Genomic DNA, 24240 nt, shown 5'->3' on the forward strand with positions numbered 1-24240 from the left:
AGATGGAATTGTTTACTTTAAACAGCTTTTGGTTCCTAGACCAGATGTCATCTTTTGTTTCAAACAGCCACTAAACGGGACAGGTCGGCAAGGCTCTACTGCATAACACAGGGTACCTTTCGCTTACTTCACACAAACCTGTTAACATTTAACCTTGACATATTCAGATCATCTAACAAGACCCAAGTTATCAGTAATGGCTTTACCAACTGCAGTTTTAATCATCTCGAACCCATAATGGAGCTGACAGCTCCATCTGCGTGGAGTGGAGGGGGGGGTCGCCATTACTAGCAGCACAATCACCGGGAACAATCAGTGAGCATCTGGAGGCACTACAGCTAACGCCCCTCCCAACCCTCACCCTTCACCTCCTCCTTCTCCTCCCACCTCCCATATGATGGCCAGAGTGCTGTGAGAGCAGGATCAACAGGAGGCATCCATCGAGAGCTGCAGCGTCCCTACAAACTCCTATCCAAACTGACTGAGATAATGGACAAAAATAAATTCTGACGGCGAGTATGCACACAGGTGGTCTCAACACAGGAAATCAGACATTAGCCACTGTCTGTGCAAACACCAACAGCCACCTACAGTAAGGCTGCAAGTCATTAACACTCAAATGAGACCCATGTGCAGATAACGGGCACTAGTGATTGGAAATCTGCACATAAAGATAGTGCTAAAGAAGGAATTCAATCTGGGCAAATGAGGTCAGAAGCAGGCAAAGAGTATTTGCTAAAGGTCTTTTGTAAGGCCTTTAGCCAAGCAAAAGTTATTGTAGGCAACAATAATTTCTTCACCCTGGGAAAGGGTGTGAACTTGTTGGATTTCCCACAGTGACAGAAAGTGTTGTCCCTTTTGTTGTCCTGCACCACTGATGCCAACATTCAGTGGGAGTAAAGACACATAGTCTGCAGTCAAAAAGTGCAACACAGACGAGTTGTGGTGAGCTGTTGTGTACTTTGTCTGTGTCATTAACATTGCTGGTTTCCAACCAAACCAAACTGGCTGGCCAAATGTCATGCAAGAAAAACTAATGAAACAAGTACAGAAGTCATCCATGCATGCGGCCTGGATTAATGTCAAGTCGCATTTTCTTTTTTTTCCTAATTAAGTTCAGAATTAGACGATTTTTCCAGAAAACTGGAAGCACAAATAAATTATCTAAGGGTGTAAAACAATGTTAATATATTGTTAAAAATGTATGACCACGGGTATCAAACTCTAACACACATACACACATACAGACTGATACACTGGCCCTAACCGGTGATATTGTGAATGGAATGAGTGTCTGCAATGTCTACAGAGGTAATTTAATGACCCAAAGTGTGTTTACTGTGCAGCGAGAACATGTGACTTAACGTGAGGTGACATTTCATTTAAAAACACACTAAAGTAGAAACTTCCACTGTGCTCTGTCTAGCCTGTCACTGTGAGTTTCTTTTCCATCTTCACAGTGAAACAGGTGCAACAGACTGTGAAAGATGCATCATCACTTGATCTATTAATGACTGCTTTGAACCAAAGACCAGCTAAAAACTGGAAGATTCAGACTACTGTTCACCATGTACTTCTGTGTGTCAGAGATACATCTTGGAATTGTTCCATCCCCTTTCTCTCTACCTCCTTCCGCAAACAAGCCCTTGCATCCATGTTTGACAGTGATGTGCTCACACCCCCACGCACACAGCATGAGATGATTACGGTCATGGTACACACATGCCTTACGTGGCTGAGACAAAGTACACTAATGGCTTTCATTTGTGCTGGTTGCCTACAGTATTCGTGAGTCATAGTGACTTAGTCCATGCAGCCCATTTACTGCAGGATGAATGCTCATACTGTAATCTCATAGACACTGAGAGCCTGACTTTACTGAGCTGCAGTATGAAAAGCATTTGGATGTTAATATAGGAGGTATTTTTTTCTAAAAATGTATAATCTAATTTACTTGTATCACATTCAGTTCATGTAACTGTCAATAAGCGATTCTGCACATTAGAAAAGCTCCATTCTCACTATCCTGAGCAGGGTACGTAGGTACAGAAAGCAAATGAACAAAAATTAGACAAAAGCTCAGTCAAGAAGTCTATTTTTTTGCTTCCGTCTGTAGTCTATTTCTCATACCATTCTGTCATTCACTCCTCTTATACATGTTCACAATTTCCCGCTGTCATTGAATATGGCTGTCATTTAGGATATCAACAGTTCTCATCTGCTGGTCACACCTGTCTAATAGCACAGCAGCACATCTACATCATTAGCTTATCATCTTTCTGCTGTTCCTGCTGTTCTTTTCAAATATGACTCCTTTTCTCTGTCTTTAGTATGCTCATGCTGCTGCTGTCATGAATGAGGTCTCTGCTTCCTCCATCACTGCCCAGTCTTTGCAGATTCACCAGCTTCATCATTTCATCAGCCTCATCAGTCTTATCAGTCTCAAAAGAATCATCAACCGCCACCATCACCAATGTGTGGACTCCATGGGGGGATTTATCTCACTGCTGCCACTCAGGGCAGAAGGACCTTGATCACGAATTCTCCCTGTGGAGTCTAAGCAGCAAAGACTTTCTTACAAGACACTCATCACACATCATCTGCTGTGATAAACAATTATCTTGACTTTATTCACTAGTCTGTCCTGAATGAAATGTGATTTAGTAATCTATTAAGCACAAAAATACCTTAATACCAAACATTTTGCAGCTTGTTTTCTGCTGATCTATTGTTTTTGACATTTAATACATAAAAATACTTTTATTGATCAAATGCAGACCTGCCAACCTTGGGAAAACTATAGTACCACATTGTGTAATATTTAGTTGACATGCTTTCATACCACTTTGCTTTGTAGACTATCATTTCCCCAGTCACTGTCCTATCATTAGGTTATTCAACATATTCATCAGTTTTGAAGAAAGCAATTAATAAATAATTCAACCAGCTTATATAGGCGCACATCACATAGTCTACATAAAAAATGTATCCTATTCAAATGAATCGTTAATTCAAGTGTAGACATTTGTAACTCAAGGTTTAATTACATTGTTTTTCCTGTGCAAAATGCATACAGGTTGCTCAGGTCCACAAAAAATAAATCTATACTGTCTAAAATATTAGTAATTGTTGGTCACAGCTCTAATTCTAATGTTATGAGCCACCTGCCATTTCTACATCAGCGCTTTTAGATTACAATTCGCTGTGATGTCAGGGTGGCTTGGTTCATTTCTCCCAGAGGTTTACTCTGAGCTAAGCTTTCATCCAGCGTTTGAAAGAAAAGTACCTTTCATCCAGAGAAAATGGGAGCAAAAGACAGAGTAGCTTACATGATACTCTGATTACTGTAAGTATTCAAATAGCCATAGATTTACAGCAATATTTAAAATCATGGATTCCCCAGACACTGGGCACATACAATCTGGGGCACGTGGAGTTGCGTGATTTGCACCCTGCCCTGCATGTACTTGAACACTCAAATGTGTCAGCATTGTCACGAAAATAAGTAAATCTTACATCATTCACCTGCGGTAGTTGTAATGGTTAACTTGGCACAGTGAGTGTAAGCCTGGAGGAAGACAAAACACAGCAAGAGAAAGAAAGGCACGTACAATAGCTGGCCAACCAACAGCTCAGGTCTAAATGGCTGTGCATGCATGGAAGCAAACATACATAATGCAAACACAGTCTTTGAACCGGTTATGCATTTTTCACTGTAATACATCTCAATTATCTTGCCACTGAGTGCATGTGTACCAGCCAAACTCCTACTCTCAAAATTAGACTTAAATGGAACTTGACACGCCTCTGTGTAAATCTGTTTGAGCATGAACCAGAAAACTTCTTTCAGCAGTGCCAAAGCAGCGCTTTGTTTTAAGCACTGACATGCCATGCTGTAATGCAACGCCTTACTGATTGATGTCAGAGGCAGCTATTTTATGTTACAAATTTACTTTAGAATTTGGATGATTATGTTAACTCTTTTATCCAACTAAAATCCAAATGTTTGTTAAAAGGATATGCATAGCTACATTTTAAAATGCAACAAACATGCTACTATGATATCACAAGAGTACTGTGGTTAAAATTTGACTCCCACAGCTATTTGATATCCATGAAGTTCTAGTATGCGTAAACTTTGTTAAGAAGCGTTTTAGACAGATCCCGTTACTCAATCTGGCGAGTATAATGTTTGGTGAGTACACAATGGATGTGATGGCCAAAACTGTCAGAATAAGACCCAAATTGTAATAAACCAGAGTAACTCTCTTTCTCTGTATTAAAAAAACATTCAGATCTGTATGCGTAATGTCATAAATCTGTTTCTATATTATACATATGAGTACATATGAGTTATGTACAATCTGTATGTGTACTCGTTGCTCAGTTGTTCTCAAAAGCACTTTTTTCAATTTTTTAACGAACCTGACTACATGCCATAATATATCACAAGACAAAACCAGAATTCTAGGTTGCTTAAATTGTTAGGAGAAAAGATAACCACTGAAGTTTGCATTGATTATCAGAGTAAGATTGAATTGAACATAACTATAAACATCCTGAAAGACAAAGCAGCAAAGCAGAAATGATAAGAGTAAGCGACAGAGACAAAGTGAGGCTCCTCTCCATTGTTAATAGTTTAATTTCATCTTCAGTCCAATGCTGTGCTGTTGGTGTGGTAATTACATCTTGCCTTGGGGCCAGAACAAGGCAGGCACAGGTTAATGTGTTGTGAAAGCAAAAGGAAAGTTTTCTGCAGCAGTTAAACACCTGGGCTTTGCTTTGAAATGTGATTCTATTCACCTTCTCTGAGGAGACACAGTCTGCTTATTGATACATTAATGTGCACCCAGTTGAAAAAAAATTAGACCTGCTTTTGTTTTCTCACCAGCTTTCATTTAACAGTGGTGACTGATTTCCTCCAGGATACAATATCAAGCCTTCATTTTGAATTGCAGGTGGTCTCTCAGCTACTTCCCAATCAAGAGAAAATAAAGACATCACAACAACGCTGACAAGATAATTACATACTTCCATTACACTCACTATACTTTCACTACTCATGTCGGCCACCATAGTACAACATATATTTATACCACAAACATTTAAATCCCATTTTATAGTCATTTTTGCTCCAGCATAAGAGCTGACTGTTTGTCTTAATATGAACAGCACTGAGAGGCTGTGGTAATATCAGCTATGATGTCAAGATCTGCTTGTGGTCCCAGTTCAGGATCTAATGTTGTTTCTCTTTATTATCTGAAACCTGGAATTATGGTTTAACACAATTAAAGTAAATTACTACTGTTCCAAGCATGTAGGATCACCAAACACAGCTTGTGTTACGGATGTAGCATCTGAGCTCACTCAGTTTCTCCAGACAGCATAACTCAAGTGTTTTTCATTCTTCCTTTCTGTCAGCAGGACTTCTACTGTCCATACATTTCAACATTCCTCTGCTTCTTAAGACATTTTCATTGTAATTGCATAGGAGGTAGCCAAGGACTTCTGATGTCCCTTACTACCTAATTTTATGACATTTATATTAATGCACCAAATGGGAAAGCTTTAATTAGCATAGTGCTTATAAGTTGTTAAACATGACTTATGTTTTATGACTTCCTGTATGGTCCATTTAAAATGCTGTGTTCCTCATGGACTTAATGAAAAGGTAAATCTAATACAGCTGGCTGGAGGGTTTGTGTGTCTGCAGCACAGAGGGACCATCCATAAAAATCACTTATGCCCATGTGCAGCGTTGCAGGCATTAGGTCCACAGTATGGTCAAGGTCATTCACTGTGAAGCAGGTGCCTTTTTCCCCATCTGTAATATTATATTAATGAAAAGTAGTCCATCCATAAGTCCCATTACTGAATTCATTGTAAATTTTAGTTAAGGATTTTTCAAGCATCAACTTCTGATTTCTGACAGAATGAAGGCATATGAAATTTGCCTAGCCAAGTGCATACCACTCTAAATCCATGGTGGTCATATTTGAGCCATGGCGGTTTTGTACTTGTTTTCAGTATTGATGTTGTTAATCCATTAATTGTCTCTGGGTAAGGTTGAATTAAGTTCTTGTTTTCTTAAACCCAGGCACTGGGTTGGTTCCTGATAGTTTTAAAACTTTAGGCAACCAAACTGATGATTTCTTTCGTTTACTAACTCAAATTTAGCCATGAAATTGAAATCGTGAACTATCCTATTTGTCTTACCTGGGGTTTCCCCATATGGCTTTGGTGGTTTGGCAGTCTCGCCAAAGCTGACAGTGGCCTTGGTGGTGCTTAGCCTCTTGGGCTCTGGTGTGGTCACCGTAGTAAACGTCCTTTGGGGGAACCTGGTTGTCGTGCTAGTGGTTGTGGCCACCGTGGTAGTTGACACCCTGGTGGACAGCGTTATGTTGGGCTCTGGTTTGCCATCTTCATCTATGCTATCTGTTCCTGTGGGTCCCCAGTCGATAAATCCGGCCACTGTGGTAGTCCGGCCCTCCTGAGACTTATCATAGCTGTCCCATTTGAGCTGCCTCCTGGCTCGAAGTAACAACCCCACTGAGTCTCCTCTGCTCCCACTGGATAAACCTGCTGGAGCTTCAGCTATTACAGCCAAAGGATCACCTGTCTCCATTTGAGAGTATTTCAACCGACACTCCTTACATGCTGCTTGTCCTTTATGCACTGGCTTTCGATGCTTTTGACCCTTTACCTTTGGCCCTATCCCTGCCCGGATGTCTTGGGCTAGAGGGATAGGGTTTAGGAGCCGGCGGGCCAATGGACTCACTGTTCTCCAGTGAAGCTTGCTGGGTGTATCCCAGAGTGGCTGCCAGCGAGGTCTTGAGCGAGGCACCGATTTAGGCGTGAGTTTGATCCCCAGACCCTGACTGAGGGGGCTGCACATGGAGAAGTCCAGTGTGAGGTGGGTCATGGCCAGCAGGATCCACACCCGGTGCCCCACACAGCTGCCTGGCCTCAAAGCAGACGTACTGCAGAGAAGGGAGAAAGGAAATGAGAGAAAATGTTTTATATTCAGGCACAGTTCACTATATGCTCAAACTATACAAATCAGGTTCCCTTGGTATCCCATCTTCAAGTTACTGGCCTACTGTAAAGATTCAAATCTGTATTCAACCCCCATTTGCACTCTTGGCAAAGTTCAACTCCACAGCTTCTTAGACTCCTACTCAATTAAGCTTCAGTACTAATTAGCTTCATAGAGCACCTTTTTGTATTACAGTATAAAGGTCAAACACAAAGTAAATGTTGTAAAACATGTGAAGAGATTATGGTTTGTACTCTTCGCTCTCAGCTGTCAGAAGCAGTGAGGACTTATCCTTGATGTTACAGATTCATATCAATTCAGGGATGATTACACCGACACACAAGGTCAGGCCTGGTTTAGCTGATCATCATATTCTGCATTATCTTCCCCAGACACAAAGTCATCTGATTCCCAAAGGGCAATTTGATTATGCAGTGCAATGATCAGGGAGGTAACACGCATTGCCAGTAGAAGACACAGCATGACAAGTATATCACAGAAATCTTCACCCATACAGCTTCTGCATTAATTCCTTCATACCAAAGGGTGTCTGAAAGTGTCCTTTGTTACTGTATAGACCTCACTTCTACTCATCAACATGATGACAAGGTGTTGGGACCCCGCAGTAGAGTGATTTTACAGACAACCTTCAGTGGCCTCTGGGACAAAGCTACACATTGATTCCTTAGGGAGAAACCTCATTATGGGCTATCTTTCATCTCTGCTGTCCTTGGCCAATTTAAGCCCACAAAGAGGACTCATTTTGGAGGCATCACAGAGGTGATGATGGATGGAAAAGTGTGAATGGGTTCCTCCACTGTCAGAGGAAAAACAGATATGCCTTTCTATTCCTTAATCACAAAGATATGTTTTTACAAATCTCTACGGTCAAGCAGTACTGAAATGACATTTGACAGGATAAACTGGACTTTTATTGAAATGTGGGTATGTTACAATTGCTTGAGTCATGATTATTTTCATATCTTATTTTCATATTCAGATCTACAATTTTTTTTTTTTTTCAAATTTGAACGTTCAGCAAATCGGACAAAGACAGTAGAGATCGTACTAAAGCCAGTGAAAGCTCACACAGTACAATTTGATGCATTATAACTGCTATGCTATAGATTTAGCATTTTTCTGTCAACTCTTCTTAATGGTATGCCAATTTTAATCAGAAATCTCTCTTATCCCTTACATACCCTGTTTCCAGACTATTCTTGTCATTATTGTTATTTTTGCTAAAGCAAAATAAAACAAAATCAAAAACGTAGAGTTTAGAAAGAGTAGTTGCCTCACAGTGACATTTGCTAGTCACTTCAAAAAAAAGAGGGTGATTCTACTTCTGAAACACAGGATTAGAGTTTGTGAGTGACATCTGAATTACTACTTACATCAATTACTATTTTATATGGCTTTTTTTCTGCCATTTTTAATATCATTTTATATTTATATGTCACTGTCCCTGCACTTTGATGGTGTAGTGGGTCATTTCAAAGTGTCATTTCACATATTGGAAATTAAACTAAAAAATGCTGAATTGTGCTCTCACACATCACTGAAATGTGGCTAAATTTACATTTGGGAACAATTTATCATACTGGTATGAGAACCACAGGACTTTGGACTCAGGACTTTGGACTTTGCTCAGTGAGCATTTTTGCAGGTGCTTACTCTGACTATGAAGGAGTCAGAACCATGTTTTTCTTATTCACATCACCTTTGATTTGAGTTGTGAGGGACCAGCAAATCACTAACTGATAAATAATCTAGAATGGCATTTTAATTGAGCCATAAATGATGGCCGATGTGGCCATGAAACAGCACTGGCAAGGTCATTGTGTTACTGACAGTTAAAAATATGGATAATAATTTGTATTGTGAGTATTTTGGATCTGACCTCAGACTGAGATCCTGGCATGTAACCTGGTCAACATACTCGAGGCAATACTTTGTAAGACTCGATGGAAAACAGTGTTACTTATCATGAGTAATATGATCTGGAGCAGGAAGAGGGAAATAGGGGGCTGAAAAATGTTTAATGACCGTGTTAATTAAGCACTTTGCTTTCAACCCAGCTCTGTCCAAACATGGCCACAGCACTGATCAAGAGGTCAGAGCAGTGGGAAGATGGTAAAATACATTATATTAGTTATCTAACCAGTGAGAAAACCCATGTTAATACAGAAATGTTTGAAGCATTCACTTTCTTGAAATTGTAGCTCCTATGCAGGCACATCCATAATTGAAGCGTCCACCACAAGCACATCACTTTTCCTGATACTGAGCTTCAGGTGATTGTTGTTGCACCATATGACAAAGCTCTCAAGCCACTACATCTATGATTCAAGTCTCAACAGACCTGGTTATAAACTGCAACTTGACTGGTGCACAGAGACTAGTTGGGTTTCCAAGGTTTGCCCCATAAAATTCTGGTGTCCAGCAGATTAACCCCATTGCTCCTTTCTTTTCTGCTTTCTAGGAGAGGCGTTATAAATATAAAAAATAAACAATATAAGATATGATTAATTATAATTGACATGAAAAAACTTTTCTCTTTTGTTTAAATTTATTATATATAGCATTAAGTCACTGATTAGAAATTACAAAATTATTTCTATTATTACTAAAATATATTTAAAATATGCCAGTACAGTGCAGCACTACCTAGGGTAATATGGTACCACATATTTTCACTTGCAGTCTCCTGTCTACATAGTAAACTACTGTCTTGGTCCTGATACATGGAGTATAATTATAAGCAGCAATACAATTGCTGTAATTCCAGAAAGAACAGCACATGCTACAGATATAATGGAGTGGAAATAATTTTTTCTAAGACTTGTTTCAAGAACAACTCTCTAATATTCTTTGACTTCCCACATAATGAAAATATCATTTGGAAGTGTACTGCACAGATGGCAGATAAAGTTCAGCATTCACAGCATCAACATACCAGATTGCTTTCTGGTGGGAATGTGTGTCTGGTGTCCTATTTTATGAGCACATGCTCCATTGTACCATCATTGCTAACTTCAGAATATAGTTAAGCCTCAACAATATGGCAGGAAATCCCTTTAGTGGAGATTGTGACGTCTCCTGATTCTGAGCTTGTGCTGTCCCTGCCTCACATTTTTATCATCACAAAGCATTGTGATTGTACATGCAATTGCTGTATGGGCATACATGCAGAACACAATGGGCAGAAAAATCGAAACACTGGTACGCTGGTGGACAAGGGCACATTCCCATGCTCATGTTTGTTGAAGGACTGGGGGAGGTTAAAGTTGATTGCAAACTACTTTATATGCATTATCAAGTGCAGTTTCAAGTCCTCAATCTCAGTATGCCAAGTCCATTCTACAGGCAGACATACAGGGAATGAAATTACTTTGTGAAGTTAGGGAGCAGACCATTAATTAGCTTGTCTGTTGGCCTGGAGGCCTCGGGTTTGAAGGTCAGCTTAAGACTTGCTGGAATGACGATTTTAACCAGGACTTGACTGACAGCAGATGAAAGCAGGCAGCCTGGGCCTCTGCTCACAGACATGCCAGGCAAAGCAAAATCTCAGGGCACTGCACACACACACACTCTACCATCAAAATATATATACAGACACAAACACAGCATTTTCTGTAAATATCATGTTTGCTGTCATCCCTCATTGTTTCTCATCACTATTGATCCTGCAACCATGATGTCTGCCACATGTCCAATTACAACAGATAGCTAAAGCTGTGGAGAACACAGAGCGTGTGTGTTTGGGGTGTGTGTGTTTGTGTGTGATACCAACCTCTGCTGTTCTTTATCAAATTCTAGCAATGTGGAATTTCAACAGAATGTCAGTGATGTAACAGTATATGTAAGATGTGATATTTCAGAGCAATATATTTGGATTATGCTTCTCAGCCCAAAAATGAAAATGCGCTGGAGGAGGGTGCACCGAGCTTGACTTCTCTCTCCTCATTGCCAGTTTAAGCTGTACTATATTCACTAAATGTACTTCCAACATATTCTGCAGCCTCCTACAAATATCACTGTCACAGGGGTTAGGATTAGGCCTTAACAGGCACTCCATACTAAACACATGATCTTCATGCTCAAGCACCACAGTCAGCAACAGATAATTAGGGCTTCCCTTTTGATTAAAATATCACTGACATATGACTCAAGGTCTGATTTATACAGCTAAATTATGTTTTAGAGTTAGTCATAAATAAATAGCACTCTGTAACTATGTTTACAGTGTGCCTATGGCCAAAAGGGCTGTTCAAAAACTGCAGCCCTGCATATGAAGAAACTTTGAAAATAAGATTAGAACTGAAGACTTTGCCAGCTGAGTTACAGCACATACTGTCTGTCTCACTAATGCTGGAGCCAAAGTGGACATTTTTATGAGTTCCTGTCACTTTCCTCTTCAAAACCCACGCTGCACTGCTGCGCAAACAGGGAAAACATTAGACTGAGTAATCCATTTCACACAGTACTTAATACCATTTACCTCGCCTTGAAACTGGAAACTTCACATAACCAACATAATGCCATCAAAAGACCAGAATGAATGAAGAGTAGCCTTTGAAGTCTGCGCAGGAGATTCACAGCATAATCCTGAATTAAATGTTTGAGCAAGGGTGAGACTGGATAATAAAAAAAGGCCATTCATACAGACTGTTATGCCTTAAAGATACAGGTTACTTTGCAGGAGAGAATGTGCATCCCACAAATCTGATTGTTCACATGTGAAGTGTTCTACTGGGGTTTGTATTGGCCTATTGATTTTATTTTTCAATGGTCTGTGAATTCAGGCATAGCAGCGGTTGAGGGTTCTAGTTCTCTGCAGCTGTCTAAATGAAGTAATTGTATTTGTCCTCCATCTGCTTCATGTGCAGCATCACCATAAGGGTGTCATGCGGAGAAGTTGATGCAGATCTGAATGTACTTCAGTGAAAGCAACAGGCTCATCTATAGTTTCCAGTCAGAGGATGAATAGTTATAAAATCAAGCAGGGTCAACAGTTAAGACCAAGCTGCTATGAAAATCCCATGATGACTGAAGCCTTATTCATCCTCTTACTCATGATGAGTACACAGTAAGCACTTTTCTCTGTATATCACTTTGTGCTCATACAGTTGTACTCTGTGTAAAACTCCACCGTGTGACTCATACGGTGTACATGTATGAAGTCAGCAGTGATATGATGCAAACACATCTAACACTGGTCTGTGCTGGATAAATGCTAACTTAAGCAGAGTCACACATGTAGAGGCATCATGGTTTACTGAATATGATTTATGTGATATGATATATGATATGATACTGAATATGATTTAGGGATGCAACTAGAAATTATTTGCAAAGATTAATATGATGGCTATTTTGTTTAATCTTGGGGTCTATAAAACATCCCAGAGCCCAAAATTACATCTTCTCGTTGCTTGTTTTGTCCAGCCAACCATCCAATTCCCAAATATAGTTATAACACATGGGGCAAAGAAAAAGAAATCCTCACCACTAGAAAGCTGGAAATGAACCGGAGCATTTGATAATTTTGCTTTAAAAATGAAAAAAATTAATGCTGTGACCAGATTTTGGCTGCTGTTCACAGAGCATGGAATATTGTATTTTGGTTAAAACCGCAGTACAATACTGATATCAGCATTGTCTAAATGTAGAATTTAGCCAGTTTCAACCACCATTTTATCTCCAAGAAAAGGAAACTCATCACGTAGTCGAGGCTTGAAACATGTCAAGCATCTTGAAAAAGGCGAGTGATGCTCGGTGCCATGATGAATCTGCTCTTCCCCCACAAAAGATCAAAGTAGTTAAGTGCTGTGTAGGCTATTATGCACAGCAATTCTGCAAACCATGTGCCAGTGGGGCACAGATAAGCAAAGAAACAAAGGGCAGGATATAGCCTCTGTGAATGGGGCCAACTTTAAAGGCTCTTCTGAAGCCTTTTTAAAGTGCTTCACAGAGCCTCGATGTTTTAGTAATCATAGGAAGTCAAGCTTAACAAAAAGTGGCAAAACAGTTAAGAACACTTTAAAGTAGCTCTACACATAGGGACTATTAAAACTATCTATATTTAGAGCCAGACTCCTTCCTTATAGTGTATATAAATTATTGTCATGAGAGTACAAGGGGCTAATGAAGGATTACCTGACTTTTTGAACTCATCCTTTGTGTCATGTCAGACCCACTAAAACAAAACTATTATCGCTGCAGCTAATCAGATATTGCACCTAATTATTGTCTCCTGCACTGTACCTCTGGCCCACTTCTTGTGTCATCATCATGCTGTGATCACTTGTGCGAAGTAGGTCTTAATTAGAACTTCTTGGGAGTTTGCAGAAGTGAGGCCTCAGCAGATGGGCTTCCCACCTGAGGGAGGTGAAAAGGGCAAGTCTTCTTCAATCCCCTCGCCTTGAGTCCCCAGGCTGCCATCAATAGAAATTTTATCAGCATGATCTCAACAGCCCTACCACAGAGTACACATCATTTTCTAGCCAACGTAGCCATTGAAAGGTGCCTTGTTGAAGGTGACTTCACCTCTAATGAAAAGGTGGATTGATGGCAGACGCTATCTGCCAGGCAGGAATTTAGACCGAATCAGTGGGGTTATTCCTGTGTTAACAGTTTCACAGTACAAAAAAATAACCAGTGTTTTTATCCAAGCTAACACTAGCAATTGATAGAGCAACTACGCAGTGAACTATGGTATCCAAGTCTGTCCCACACACTTCTAAAAACAGCATTTGGGGAAAAAAAAGATCCACAGGGAAAAGGTTCACCACCTACAGTTCATGAAGTTTCAAGCTGCAGTGGGTGGTTTTCTCTGGTGGATCCAAACACACACAGCAAGAGGTTAAAATGAGACCTTGTGAGCATGTACAGTAGGACTGTATCTTGACAACAAACTTGTTTTCACAGGCTTTTTTTTTTTTTTTTTTTTGACATTTAATTTGGCTGGTGTGGATTCCAGGAAGATTTGTAAATGCATCAGGTTTCTGGAATTCTCGTAAAAAAAAATTAAAAAAAAAGGGCAGAGAGTAAATATTAAATTAATTTGTTATAAAAATATACTGTCTAATCTCTAAATCTCTCAGACTAGTAACTTATGCCTCAGTACAGCTGACCTGTTTCTTTACACAGCTATTTTTATGCTTTTACAGACACTGAACACAGTTTTTGTTGTTATACTTGTAGGCTGCCTGTGAATTCAATTCTATTCATTTTTTTAACAGACACTGAACATTAACCTGTTACTTAAGGTGACTGCAACAGGGATATCTGTAAGCTCAGTAAAATATGTAAAGGATGAAGCCCCTGCCCAGCACTTACTTTACATCATTCAGGAGAAATATTATATGAAACAGAAGATGCTAACATCTCTGTGTAATTACAGCATGCAACTGTTAAGAGCACTGATATGTTTTTGTAAAGGGATAATTTTGCAACAGAGGACTGGTATAAATGTTATTCAGCTATCCCACTTGTATAATAATTCCTCAAGTCCAGCCATTAAAAATACTGGAAAGAGCTGACAAGTTAAAAAAAAACAAAAACACGCATTTACTGCCACCAGTGCAATCAGTGATAGAAACGGGAATTCTGTACTTGTATATGTGTTGCTGTGATACTGCAGTTGTGCTTTAGTATTTAGTTGCAGCTGTCAGTCCATATATACTTTATCAAATACTAGGATGTTGGCAAGTTGCCAGCAGTCATGTTAATATTTTTCTTTGAGGAAAGGGGGAGGTTTATGTTATTTCAAGAAAAACCCTTTTAAGAACAAACCATAAAAGAAAAAGAACTCCACCTGTGATTCATGCATTTGTGTTGATCTGTTGTATTGTAACCACTTTCAAGTACTGAAGCCTCTAGGCTTAACCAAACACTTGAACTGAGCAAAACAGATTCCGCTGCTGGTTTGAGCACAATGATGATTACCTAGTCAGCTTCTCCGGCCTGTAGACACTAGTAATGTTTACACTGGTGAGCGTCTTGTTTCAGGTCTTAGTCAGGGTTAGATGTGAGTTTCCTTTTCCTAATAAATATACCAATTAAAAGAAGATCCCTGCTCTCTTGCTGAATTCTTACAGTGCATATTAATAGATCAAAAAGTCAGTAAACAGTAACATGTTTCTGTGCCATGGAAAGCTGTTTTATGTACGCAGTTTCTTGATCGATTGATTGTCTTGATCTTACATGGGTTTTTCTAATTTTTTCGAATGATGATTTTTTTTATTCATAATCATCCTAATGTTACAACTTATTTCTGGTTACTACCATTTTATGAATAAATATTTTATGTTTTTCAAGCAGCTTTTAGCAGTAACACCATGTCCTGCACAAACACTATGGAGGAAGATCTGTGAGAACATAATGTCCGTCTTTTCTTTGGAAGTGTCTGCACAATCAGATATGTTTCCAGTTGGAGAAATTCATTCGGGCATTCAGTGCCTGTGAGGATCATTGCATTAGTGTTATTTATAGCCAAAAAACATGACACTGACATGGTTTTCCTCAAAAGCCTCCAGGGGTGTGCGTCAATTATGCCTTTCTTTAAAATCATGAGGCATACTATTAAGCTGCTTCAGTAGCTGTCCTGCATTATGGATTATGGATTAAGAATACACTAAAGACAGTGGGATGTTGGTGAGAGCTCATACAATGAATTTCCATTCATTCCACCTTCCCTGATTCTGCCAGCCCGGAGCACAACTCGTTCACACTGGGGAGAGGACTCTTAAAATAGAGATGGGGGGATATGGAGTATGCATTTGCATTACCCTAAGAGAGCGACAGAGATGGTGAAAGAAAAGAGAGAACAGGGAAGGAGCTGCATGGCAGTCTTACCCCTCTGCCTCTGGGGGGTAAAAACTCTCTGATAACATCCAGGCCATAGAACAAGGACACTTCTTCTTTCAGATGACTCACAGTGAGGGCAGCACACTCAGGAGTGCAGATTGGACCCCACTGGCAGAGCAAGCTGCAATTGACTGCTTCATCAAATTACAACAATGACTCATTGAGTGCAATACATACATGTATGTATATATATATTATTATATTATACATGTACTGTAGATTTACTGAAATCAATATCAAGAATCACATTTGTGAGAGGGTTGGAGTTCTGAGCTCAGGGGTAGGCACAGTTCCACTAGCTTCAGTAACTGCCATCTTTTATCAAGTCATTCAATGTGTTTTAAACCATTTATCAAATGTTTGTATCAAGAATCAAGAATTTTTATTGTCATTATGCAAGACACAATAAAATTTTGTTCAGCAGCTCTTGGCTTATATCAGAAAAAGAAATAGATATAAAAATAAATAAAGGTAATATGATACTGCTTAAAACGCTAAATACTAGGACATGACGCAAAGTTCATTTACTGGCTTTTCTGAAAACTGGCCTTTACTATCCATATTCTAAGGTAAGTCATGAACAACTGCGGTAAAGACTGCTGAATGAACTGCATGACCCACCACTGAGACATATTAAGGATCAAGGCAGGATGGTGCAGTGGTTAGCACTGTCGCCTCACAGCAAGATATTGTTGTTCTCCCTGTGCTTGCGTGGGTTTTCTCCGGGTACTCCGGCTTCCTCCCACAATACCAAAAACATGCACATTAGGTTAACTCGCTGCTCTACATTGCCCCTAGGTGTGAGTGTGAGAGTGTGTGGTTGTCTGTCTTTGTGTGTCAGCCCTGCCATTGACTGGCGACCAGTGTACCAGAGTGTACGCCGCCTATCACCCATAGTCAGCTGGGATAGAGTCTGAGAGTCCAACCCTGATGGATAAGCGGTATAGAAAATGGACGAATGGATGAGTTATTACAAATGTCAGTCTGATTTTGAATAAGGTTGTCTTACTTCTGGAACCCAACCCTGAAGTTGTTTTTTTTGTTTTGTTTTGTTTTGTTTACATGCTACTGGGATGGTGTTGTTCTGGTGCATGAGAAGCTCAGAAAGGCTTTGAAACCTGACATGATATTGTTGCTCAGCTCAGAAAATAAAATGTACTTCTAAGTGAACTCATCATGTTTAATGTAAATGCACTTCTTCACCGTCCAGGAAACTCATTCATCTTCTGCTCCACAAATCACCGCTTGGTCAGCTGAGACTAATGATTGTATAGTACATAAATGACATCACACACTGTCACACTATGATAACAGACCTAAGCTTTCAATAATAGAGGAGTGTTCAAGTCACATTAGCATCACAGTAAAATCACAAGTGCATGAAGCCTCAGGGAGCTGAAAATGCTGTCTAATCTCCCCAAAGACTAAACTGACCTCCAGAAAGGAAGCTGAACCACAACACTGACACACAGTAAATAATGTCATAACTCTCACTTATTGGAAATGTCTTTAACATAATGATAACTGCATTGCTTTCTTATAGAAAACATACATTCAAATTTTATGGAAATGACTCTGACCCCTCTGGGATTAGTGAGGGAAAACATTTTTTTTTTTTTTTTTTTTTTGCCTCAACTGCAGCATATTGAGAAAATGAGGCCATGATAACAGTCCTTCTCTGCCCTTCCCAGTTCCATTAATTCCAGTATGTGGCTTTAAGAGAGTCTGACCCAGAATAATCACTGTTTTCAAGAGGAGGTCAGAATAGATGTACTGTAAAGGTCAGACAGCCTCAAGTAGGAAGCTCTAAACAACTGGATTCAACTACTGCTCTTTGTTAAAGAGAAGCAGTACAAGCAAAGATATTACACACTACAATACCCAATCTGGCCCATATTTCATTGATGTAATAAACAGGGTTAAATTTACACAGTGATTTACAGAAGAACAGAAATGAAACAAAACATTCGGTCAAGAAAGTATTCTGTAATATCATCAGAACACATTTAGTTAATTGCTTATTCTTGTTTGTTCCTGTTTCTATGTTAATTATTTCTTTCCTAATTCACTTGCCTGGTTTGCTTTTTTCATCTTACTTCCAAGTGCTATTTCTGAAGATTCCAGCTACAGAATGAGCAAGGTTATGATCCCTCACTGAAGAACAAAAAAAGCATGTATGTTCTTTCTGAAACAGGTTTCCGAGAGGAATCACAACAGTTCAACTGAGGGTTGTCACACTGGTGGCATGTTAGACTTCTGGTGTGTCCAGCTCAACAGAGAAAGGTACGGTGATGAAACCTGGAGCTCCGGAGGCATGAGGGTGCTTAGCTGGACTGCCTGCTCCAATCCTTGCCCATGACACAAATGTTAAGCACAACCTTCAAATCCCATCTGTGAGGTGAGTACTTTGTGGGATTAGTTGATCCTCTGCTACTAGAGGGAAAACTAGCCGCAAAGTCTCCATTGCCCACACCATTCTGAGAATCAAACTGTTGCATCAAAGTTGGGACAGTACTGTTAGTGGACGCAGCTGCTGTCATGGACAAACAGCAATGCAGTGTGACAGATAGTTTAGTTTCCACATGGTTGACACAGGATGCTGTTATCTTTACATTTTTGCTAAGTATTTTAATGTTGCCATGATGTTAGATTATCAGCTGTCAGTGAATAACAAATTGTCTCAGGATGTGATGACTGACTTCGAGTGTAATAAGCCAGTGGTGCCACTAGCTGAGATTGATGAAGAGTTTTAACCTTTAAATGTCTAACAATGTTACATTTACTAACATCACAGCTACTAAAGAAAACAAGCTGCAACAGAGAGCAAATTTCTTGTAACACTTAGACATCTGAGACCCCTAGTCTACACCCTTTACACCCACGACTACACCCCCGCCCACTCCAGCAACATCATCATCAAGTTTACTGATGACACAGCCGTGGTGGGGCTCATCTCTGTGGGGGATGAGTCCACATGCCAGGATGAGGTGGGGTCGAGGCTGTCGGTATGGTGCATGGACAACAACCTGGTCCTGAACACCACCAAGACCAATAAGCTGATTATCAACCACAGAAGGGAAAAAAACAAAAAAAAAAAAACAAAAAAAAAACCCAGATATTTCGGACAGAGGCGGACCTGACCTGGAGAGCTAACACCAGCATTGGTTAAGAAGGCACAGCAGAGACTCCTGAGGATCCTAAGGAACAACCACCTTGCTCAGAAATTGCTTGTGTCCTTCTACCGCTGCTCCATACAGAGCAAACCGACATACTGCATGTGTGTGTAGTTCGCCAGCTGCACAGTAGCAGAGAGAAAAGGTCTCCAGAGGTTCATCACCACTGCCCAGAAGATCTTCAGCTGCCCTCTACCCTCCCTGGAAGATCTATATAGCTCCTGCTGCCTCTAAAAAGCCCATAGCATCCTCAAGGACCAATCCCACCCTGTTTGAACTGCTGCCCTCGAGCAGACGATTCAGGACTATAAAAACACAGAGAAAATGTTTCTATGCCAAAGCCATGACTGCACCAAATACTTCTAAGAAACAATTCTGTTCAGATGCAATAATACCTTTTTTTTGTGCAATATGCATTATGTGCAATATCAAGAATTGTGCAGTCAATGACAGCAAAATGTAAAATGCATGTGTGTATGGTTTTTATGTGTTTCACTTATTCTTATTAGTCTCAGTTATTTATTTCATGTTTTTTTTTTTAGAGAGTATTTTTTAATAGTTTTAATATTTTTTCTTGTATTTACTCTTGGCACTAGTGATTATTGCATTGAATTTCATTGTACACGTACAGTGACAGCAGAGACTATTCTATCCTTTTCTATTCCATTCCAAATTTATCAAAGATCACCACGTTCTTTAACTTAATAGAACATCAAGGACAACTATGAACTTTAGAACATAAAAACCGAGAGTAAGAACACTGCAGCAGATTAGCCATCAGTGGCAAGCTTTAAAATGATCATAAATAGAAAGGAAATAGAAGAAATAGAAGAACAGCCTTAAATAGAAGAAATCTGAGCTATACCAGAGGGACAAAATTCTGCACTATAAAGTCATAGTAATATATATAATCGTTGTCATGTGCACTAGTTTTGGACTGCATTTGGTTGTGTGAATGTAACACAGTGACAGTGACATGTTTTTTTAATGTTTGGAAGTACACTGGAGGCCTTTTGATGCATGTGACAACAAATGGTGTCGTTCTTTGTCACAGACTGAATTTATTCATATATTACTGTTTAAATTTCGCACTGTTGCTTTATCTTCTGTGTGTATGCATGGGGTAAAGCAGACACTTGGGCTGGAGACTTTTGGGACGTTTAGATCATAGAGTAAAAGTAAGACTCTTATGTTGTGCAGTGCTTGCACAGTGTGAAACCCGCAAGGGGAGTGAGGGAGTATGTGGGAGCCTCATTTCAATGAGCTCCAGAAACCCACACACTCCCTGACCATTCTGCTACCCTTAATACACCTGTCTCTCAGGTCTTTTCCTCCTTTTACAGTGTTTTCTACACACACTGGGGACAACAAACTAATGAAATCCTGGCTGGAGACAAGAAAGCTCTGCATTATTCAAAGAATAAAAGCTGATGGCTTTGACATATTATTTATAGCTTAAGAACAATACTGAGATGTTTTTTGTTTTTGTTTTCCTTTTTTACCTGCTATTTGGATGTGTAATAATCTGTCATCCTCTTGTCCGTTTATCAACTGAACTGTTTTCTGCCAAGACCAGCAGTATAATATACAAAGCTAAGGTTGCTTTGCAAATGTTCTCAAATCACTCAGACACTGAAACAGATTTTTTGTAAGAAAACTGATCCCTGCTGAATTTGTATCTTGAGCTTAGCCATGCTAGTGTATTGTGGTTGGTCCATCCACCAATGGAAGCCAGAGTGAAGCATCTGGACAGCTACTGGATGTCTTGTTGTGGAATTTGTGCAGAAGGTGTTTCTCTTCAATAAGGTGAAGAGCACATTAGGATCCATCATTTTAATTGCATCTTTATCAAATAAAACAAATGCAATGGAGAGATAACGTGCTTGTATGGTGTTATTTGTTAACTCAAACTTCACTACATCCCTAATCATTGCTTCACAGTAAAGAAAGAGCACAGGTCATTGCAGCACATAAATATCTATGTTACAACTGTTATTCACGGGTGACCACAGTATTTACTAATGTTACAGCATGCCGCGTGCTGATGCGCATGAAGTCGCCTTGATCTCACCTCATTACCCTTCTCCTCTCAAACACATTGATCACTGAAACCTGACAGGAAGATCTGAGCCAAAGTACAGTGTAATCTAAGCGTCTCTTGAGAGATAATGCCCAAATTGACTGGAATCATCTCCACTTGCACAAGGAAATAAAATCCACCCAAGAGAGTGTAATCATGCATGCAGTTTGAAAGAAAGACCCAACTGTCATTTAGGAAAATATACGGCCATTACAAAGACTGAACTTCTCAGAGAAATGAGTTATTCATATGAAAAAATATGGCAGGGCTGCCTTTCCAGTCCAATAAACTCAATAAACTGTTAATGATAAAGCAAATTGAAAATGTCAGAAGGTATACAAAATGCTGAAAGGAATTCGCGGCATCCTTGATGAATGGTGCTGTATATTGGATATTTATGAATTATGAGGCTACATGGCTTGTTCCATTATTCCATTTAAAACTCATTTTAACTGGCACCCAGCCCACAGTCCTGGAAACAACAGGATCTGTTATGACACTGAAGGCAAACTTCAGCACATTGCTGAAGTACTGCTTCACATTCTGTCAGATTCAGAGGGTAAATTCGTCATTCTTCAAGGAAAGCAAAGCATAATTCATCAAAATTGTCTGCAGGCCCTAATGTGTGCTAATAAGGTAACATAAAAGAAAGAATGAAAGTCAGCACACTTCTGCTGCTTTCAAATAACATTCTCACACAGTGCATCATGCAGAGCTTAGGACTCCTCCAGAGACATCAGCACGTTTCTTATCCACCACAGTTCTCACACAGACAGTATCATATTGTGGCAGCAGCTCAAAATGAACCATTAGCAAAATGCTCTATTGTTATTTTAATCCAGTTCTGCTCATTTTTTCCTTTGCTTGGCACTTTTTTCACTCTCTCTTCTCCAATTGTGCAGAGCACTTTCCAGGGATGAGGCTCCAACAGCCTTTTTATTTCCGAGGGAATTTCAGGGAGACAGCACATTCTGGGGGTTAAAGTCCTGATGGCTGAAAACCAGAAATTATTTTTTATCCCTGTGTCTTGTGTGCATATTCTTCAGAAACAGATCATGTGATATGATGTTAAGACTTCATACATGCTCAAAATGGTTCATATGACTATTATATAATGTATTCATAATTCCATAATTACTTTTTCCAGTTTTAAAGTGTATATAGTGTATATAGGAATGCTTCATGTTAAATTATAGTGGCTATGTTCATGGTAATAAAGGAAAATGTGTATCCAGAGCAAGCTTGTGACTCACTGATAAGATTTTAACTGTTTCTGTTAAAAAACAAAAAAAGTCAGATATGGCAGAATGGCAGGACTACAGTACTACTAGGATAAATGCATAATAAATACAAAATAACACCTTATAATTATGGTATGAAAAATGAACATTTTTCAGCTATTTATTATGTCATTCTGTGTTTATTGTAGACGACAGGTAATATTTCCTAATCTATTGTAAACCTGGTACAGTACAGTTTAACAGGTTATTCTACATCACTTGATTTTTCAAACATTGCTTGTAAGTGTGAGTTCATTTAGGTAAAAATGTTTTATGATCAGGGTCTTTGAGAATAAATACTGGTGTCACTCCTACAGAAAATAAAGCTCATGGTATTTGTATGATTAATTATGATATCAATTATGATATCATCCTGTGATTATAATGTCTTACAGTGATTTATGGCTTTATGCCCATCATTTAAGTGCTATATTTTTTCTGATCATGCACACACCAAATACTCAAGAAAACGAGAATTTACCCGTTTGTTGGTTGTATTTGCACTGCAGTTGTGGGAGTATTGTGTGCTTCTTCCTCACTACTCCTCACTAAAAGGAGAAGCTGTGATACCTCCGAGTCTCTATTTGCAGCCTGTTGAATATGCAATCATGCCTTTGTTGGAACTGAAGAGGGTTGTGTGCTCAAGCTCTCAGACTAAGTGACAGGGTAAATACAAACCAGCATGTATACACACAAATGCACAGACACACACTGACATGCACACATGCTGATGGCTCTGTGGTGGCAAGCACAATTGCCAAGATACACAGGAATCAAATCACTTATTCTCACTATGTTGTGTTTCTAATTTGTTGATTATGGTGACTAAAGCCTTCCAGATTCTGCTCCAAAGAAGCGGCATGTCACTGACATCAACCGAGTGTGATAAGCATTGAGGCTGGACAGGTGTTCACAACCCCTGCTCTCATCTCCCACCAATCAAAAACAAACAAGAAAAACAGACATGTCACTCAAGTATTAAGCTTGGCTCACATGAACAATATTTCTTTTTAAATGAACCTTAAAAACTCTTATTTTTACTCTGACAAATCAACACTCAACATCTTACTCACTATGTTGAACATGTAAACAAACTACATGACTTACAACACACAAAATATTCAAGGAGGGATGGTGAGAATCAGTTTTTCATATACAGTCTTCTGTTTGACCTTTTCCTCTGTAGAAGTGTGCTACAGTTCCTGTGTTCCACTGGACTTCTATAGCAAATCTGACCCCTATCATTAATCAAAATGCACTGGTTGGAATTATCTCTACGCATTTGTTGTGTATTTTTTAGAATATCAGCTAGAATGTGGTTATGTAGCTTTGAAAAATGCAGGCTCAGAGGTGTTGCAGTTAAGCTCTCCTCAGTAGATACCCTGTATTAGGGAGATAAATACCACAGTTGGCTCTCCAGAGAGTTCTACAGATTTATGTATTGCTTCTGTGCAGCAGGCCTCTGGGAAGCAAATATTCTATGAAATCTTCCACACATTTTGGTAGTGTGCAACACACACACACACACACACACACTCACACAAACACACACAGACTCCATCCACGTCTGTAAGGCTGAGCTCCAGCACCTGCAGTTCTAGTTTAAGAAACAATTCTGCATTACTGGAGTTGGAACATAATTACATAATTCACAGGGTGAAACAAACAACAAAGAAAAAGGGTAAAGTTAGTGTGTGTGTGTGTGTGTGTGTGTGTGTGCGCGCGTAGTTTTAAGGGGGTCTAAGATGCAACAGTCAAGGGTGTTGCATCATCCTGTTAATTACTCCCACTGCACAATGT

The 24240-nt window shown here is 39.5% G+C and overlaps 1 protein-coding gene across 1 annotated transcript in view; it reads right to left on the reverse strand.

Moving 5' to 3' along the window:
* Nucleotides 1-24240, reverse strand: part of ajap1 (adherens junctions associated protein 1) — a 42121-nt gene that overhangs the window by 12218 nt on the left and 5663 nt on the right. The window contains exon 2 of the mRNA XM_046397937.1: nucleotides 6217-6980. Within this exon, the coding sequence (XP_046253893.1) occupies nucleotides 6217-6980 (764 nt within the window). The remainder of the gene's footprint in view (nucleotides 1-6216; nucleotides 6981-24240) is intronic.

Source organism: Scatophagus argus, chromosome 8 (assembly GCF_020382885.2).
Source record: "Scatophagus argus isolate fScaArg1 chromosome 8, fScaArg1.pri, whole genome shotgun sequence".
Classification (NCBI taxonomy): Eukaryota; Metazoa; Chordata; class Actinopteri; family Scatophagidae; genus Scatophagus; species Scatophagus argus.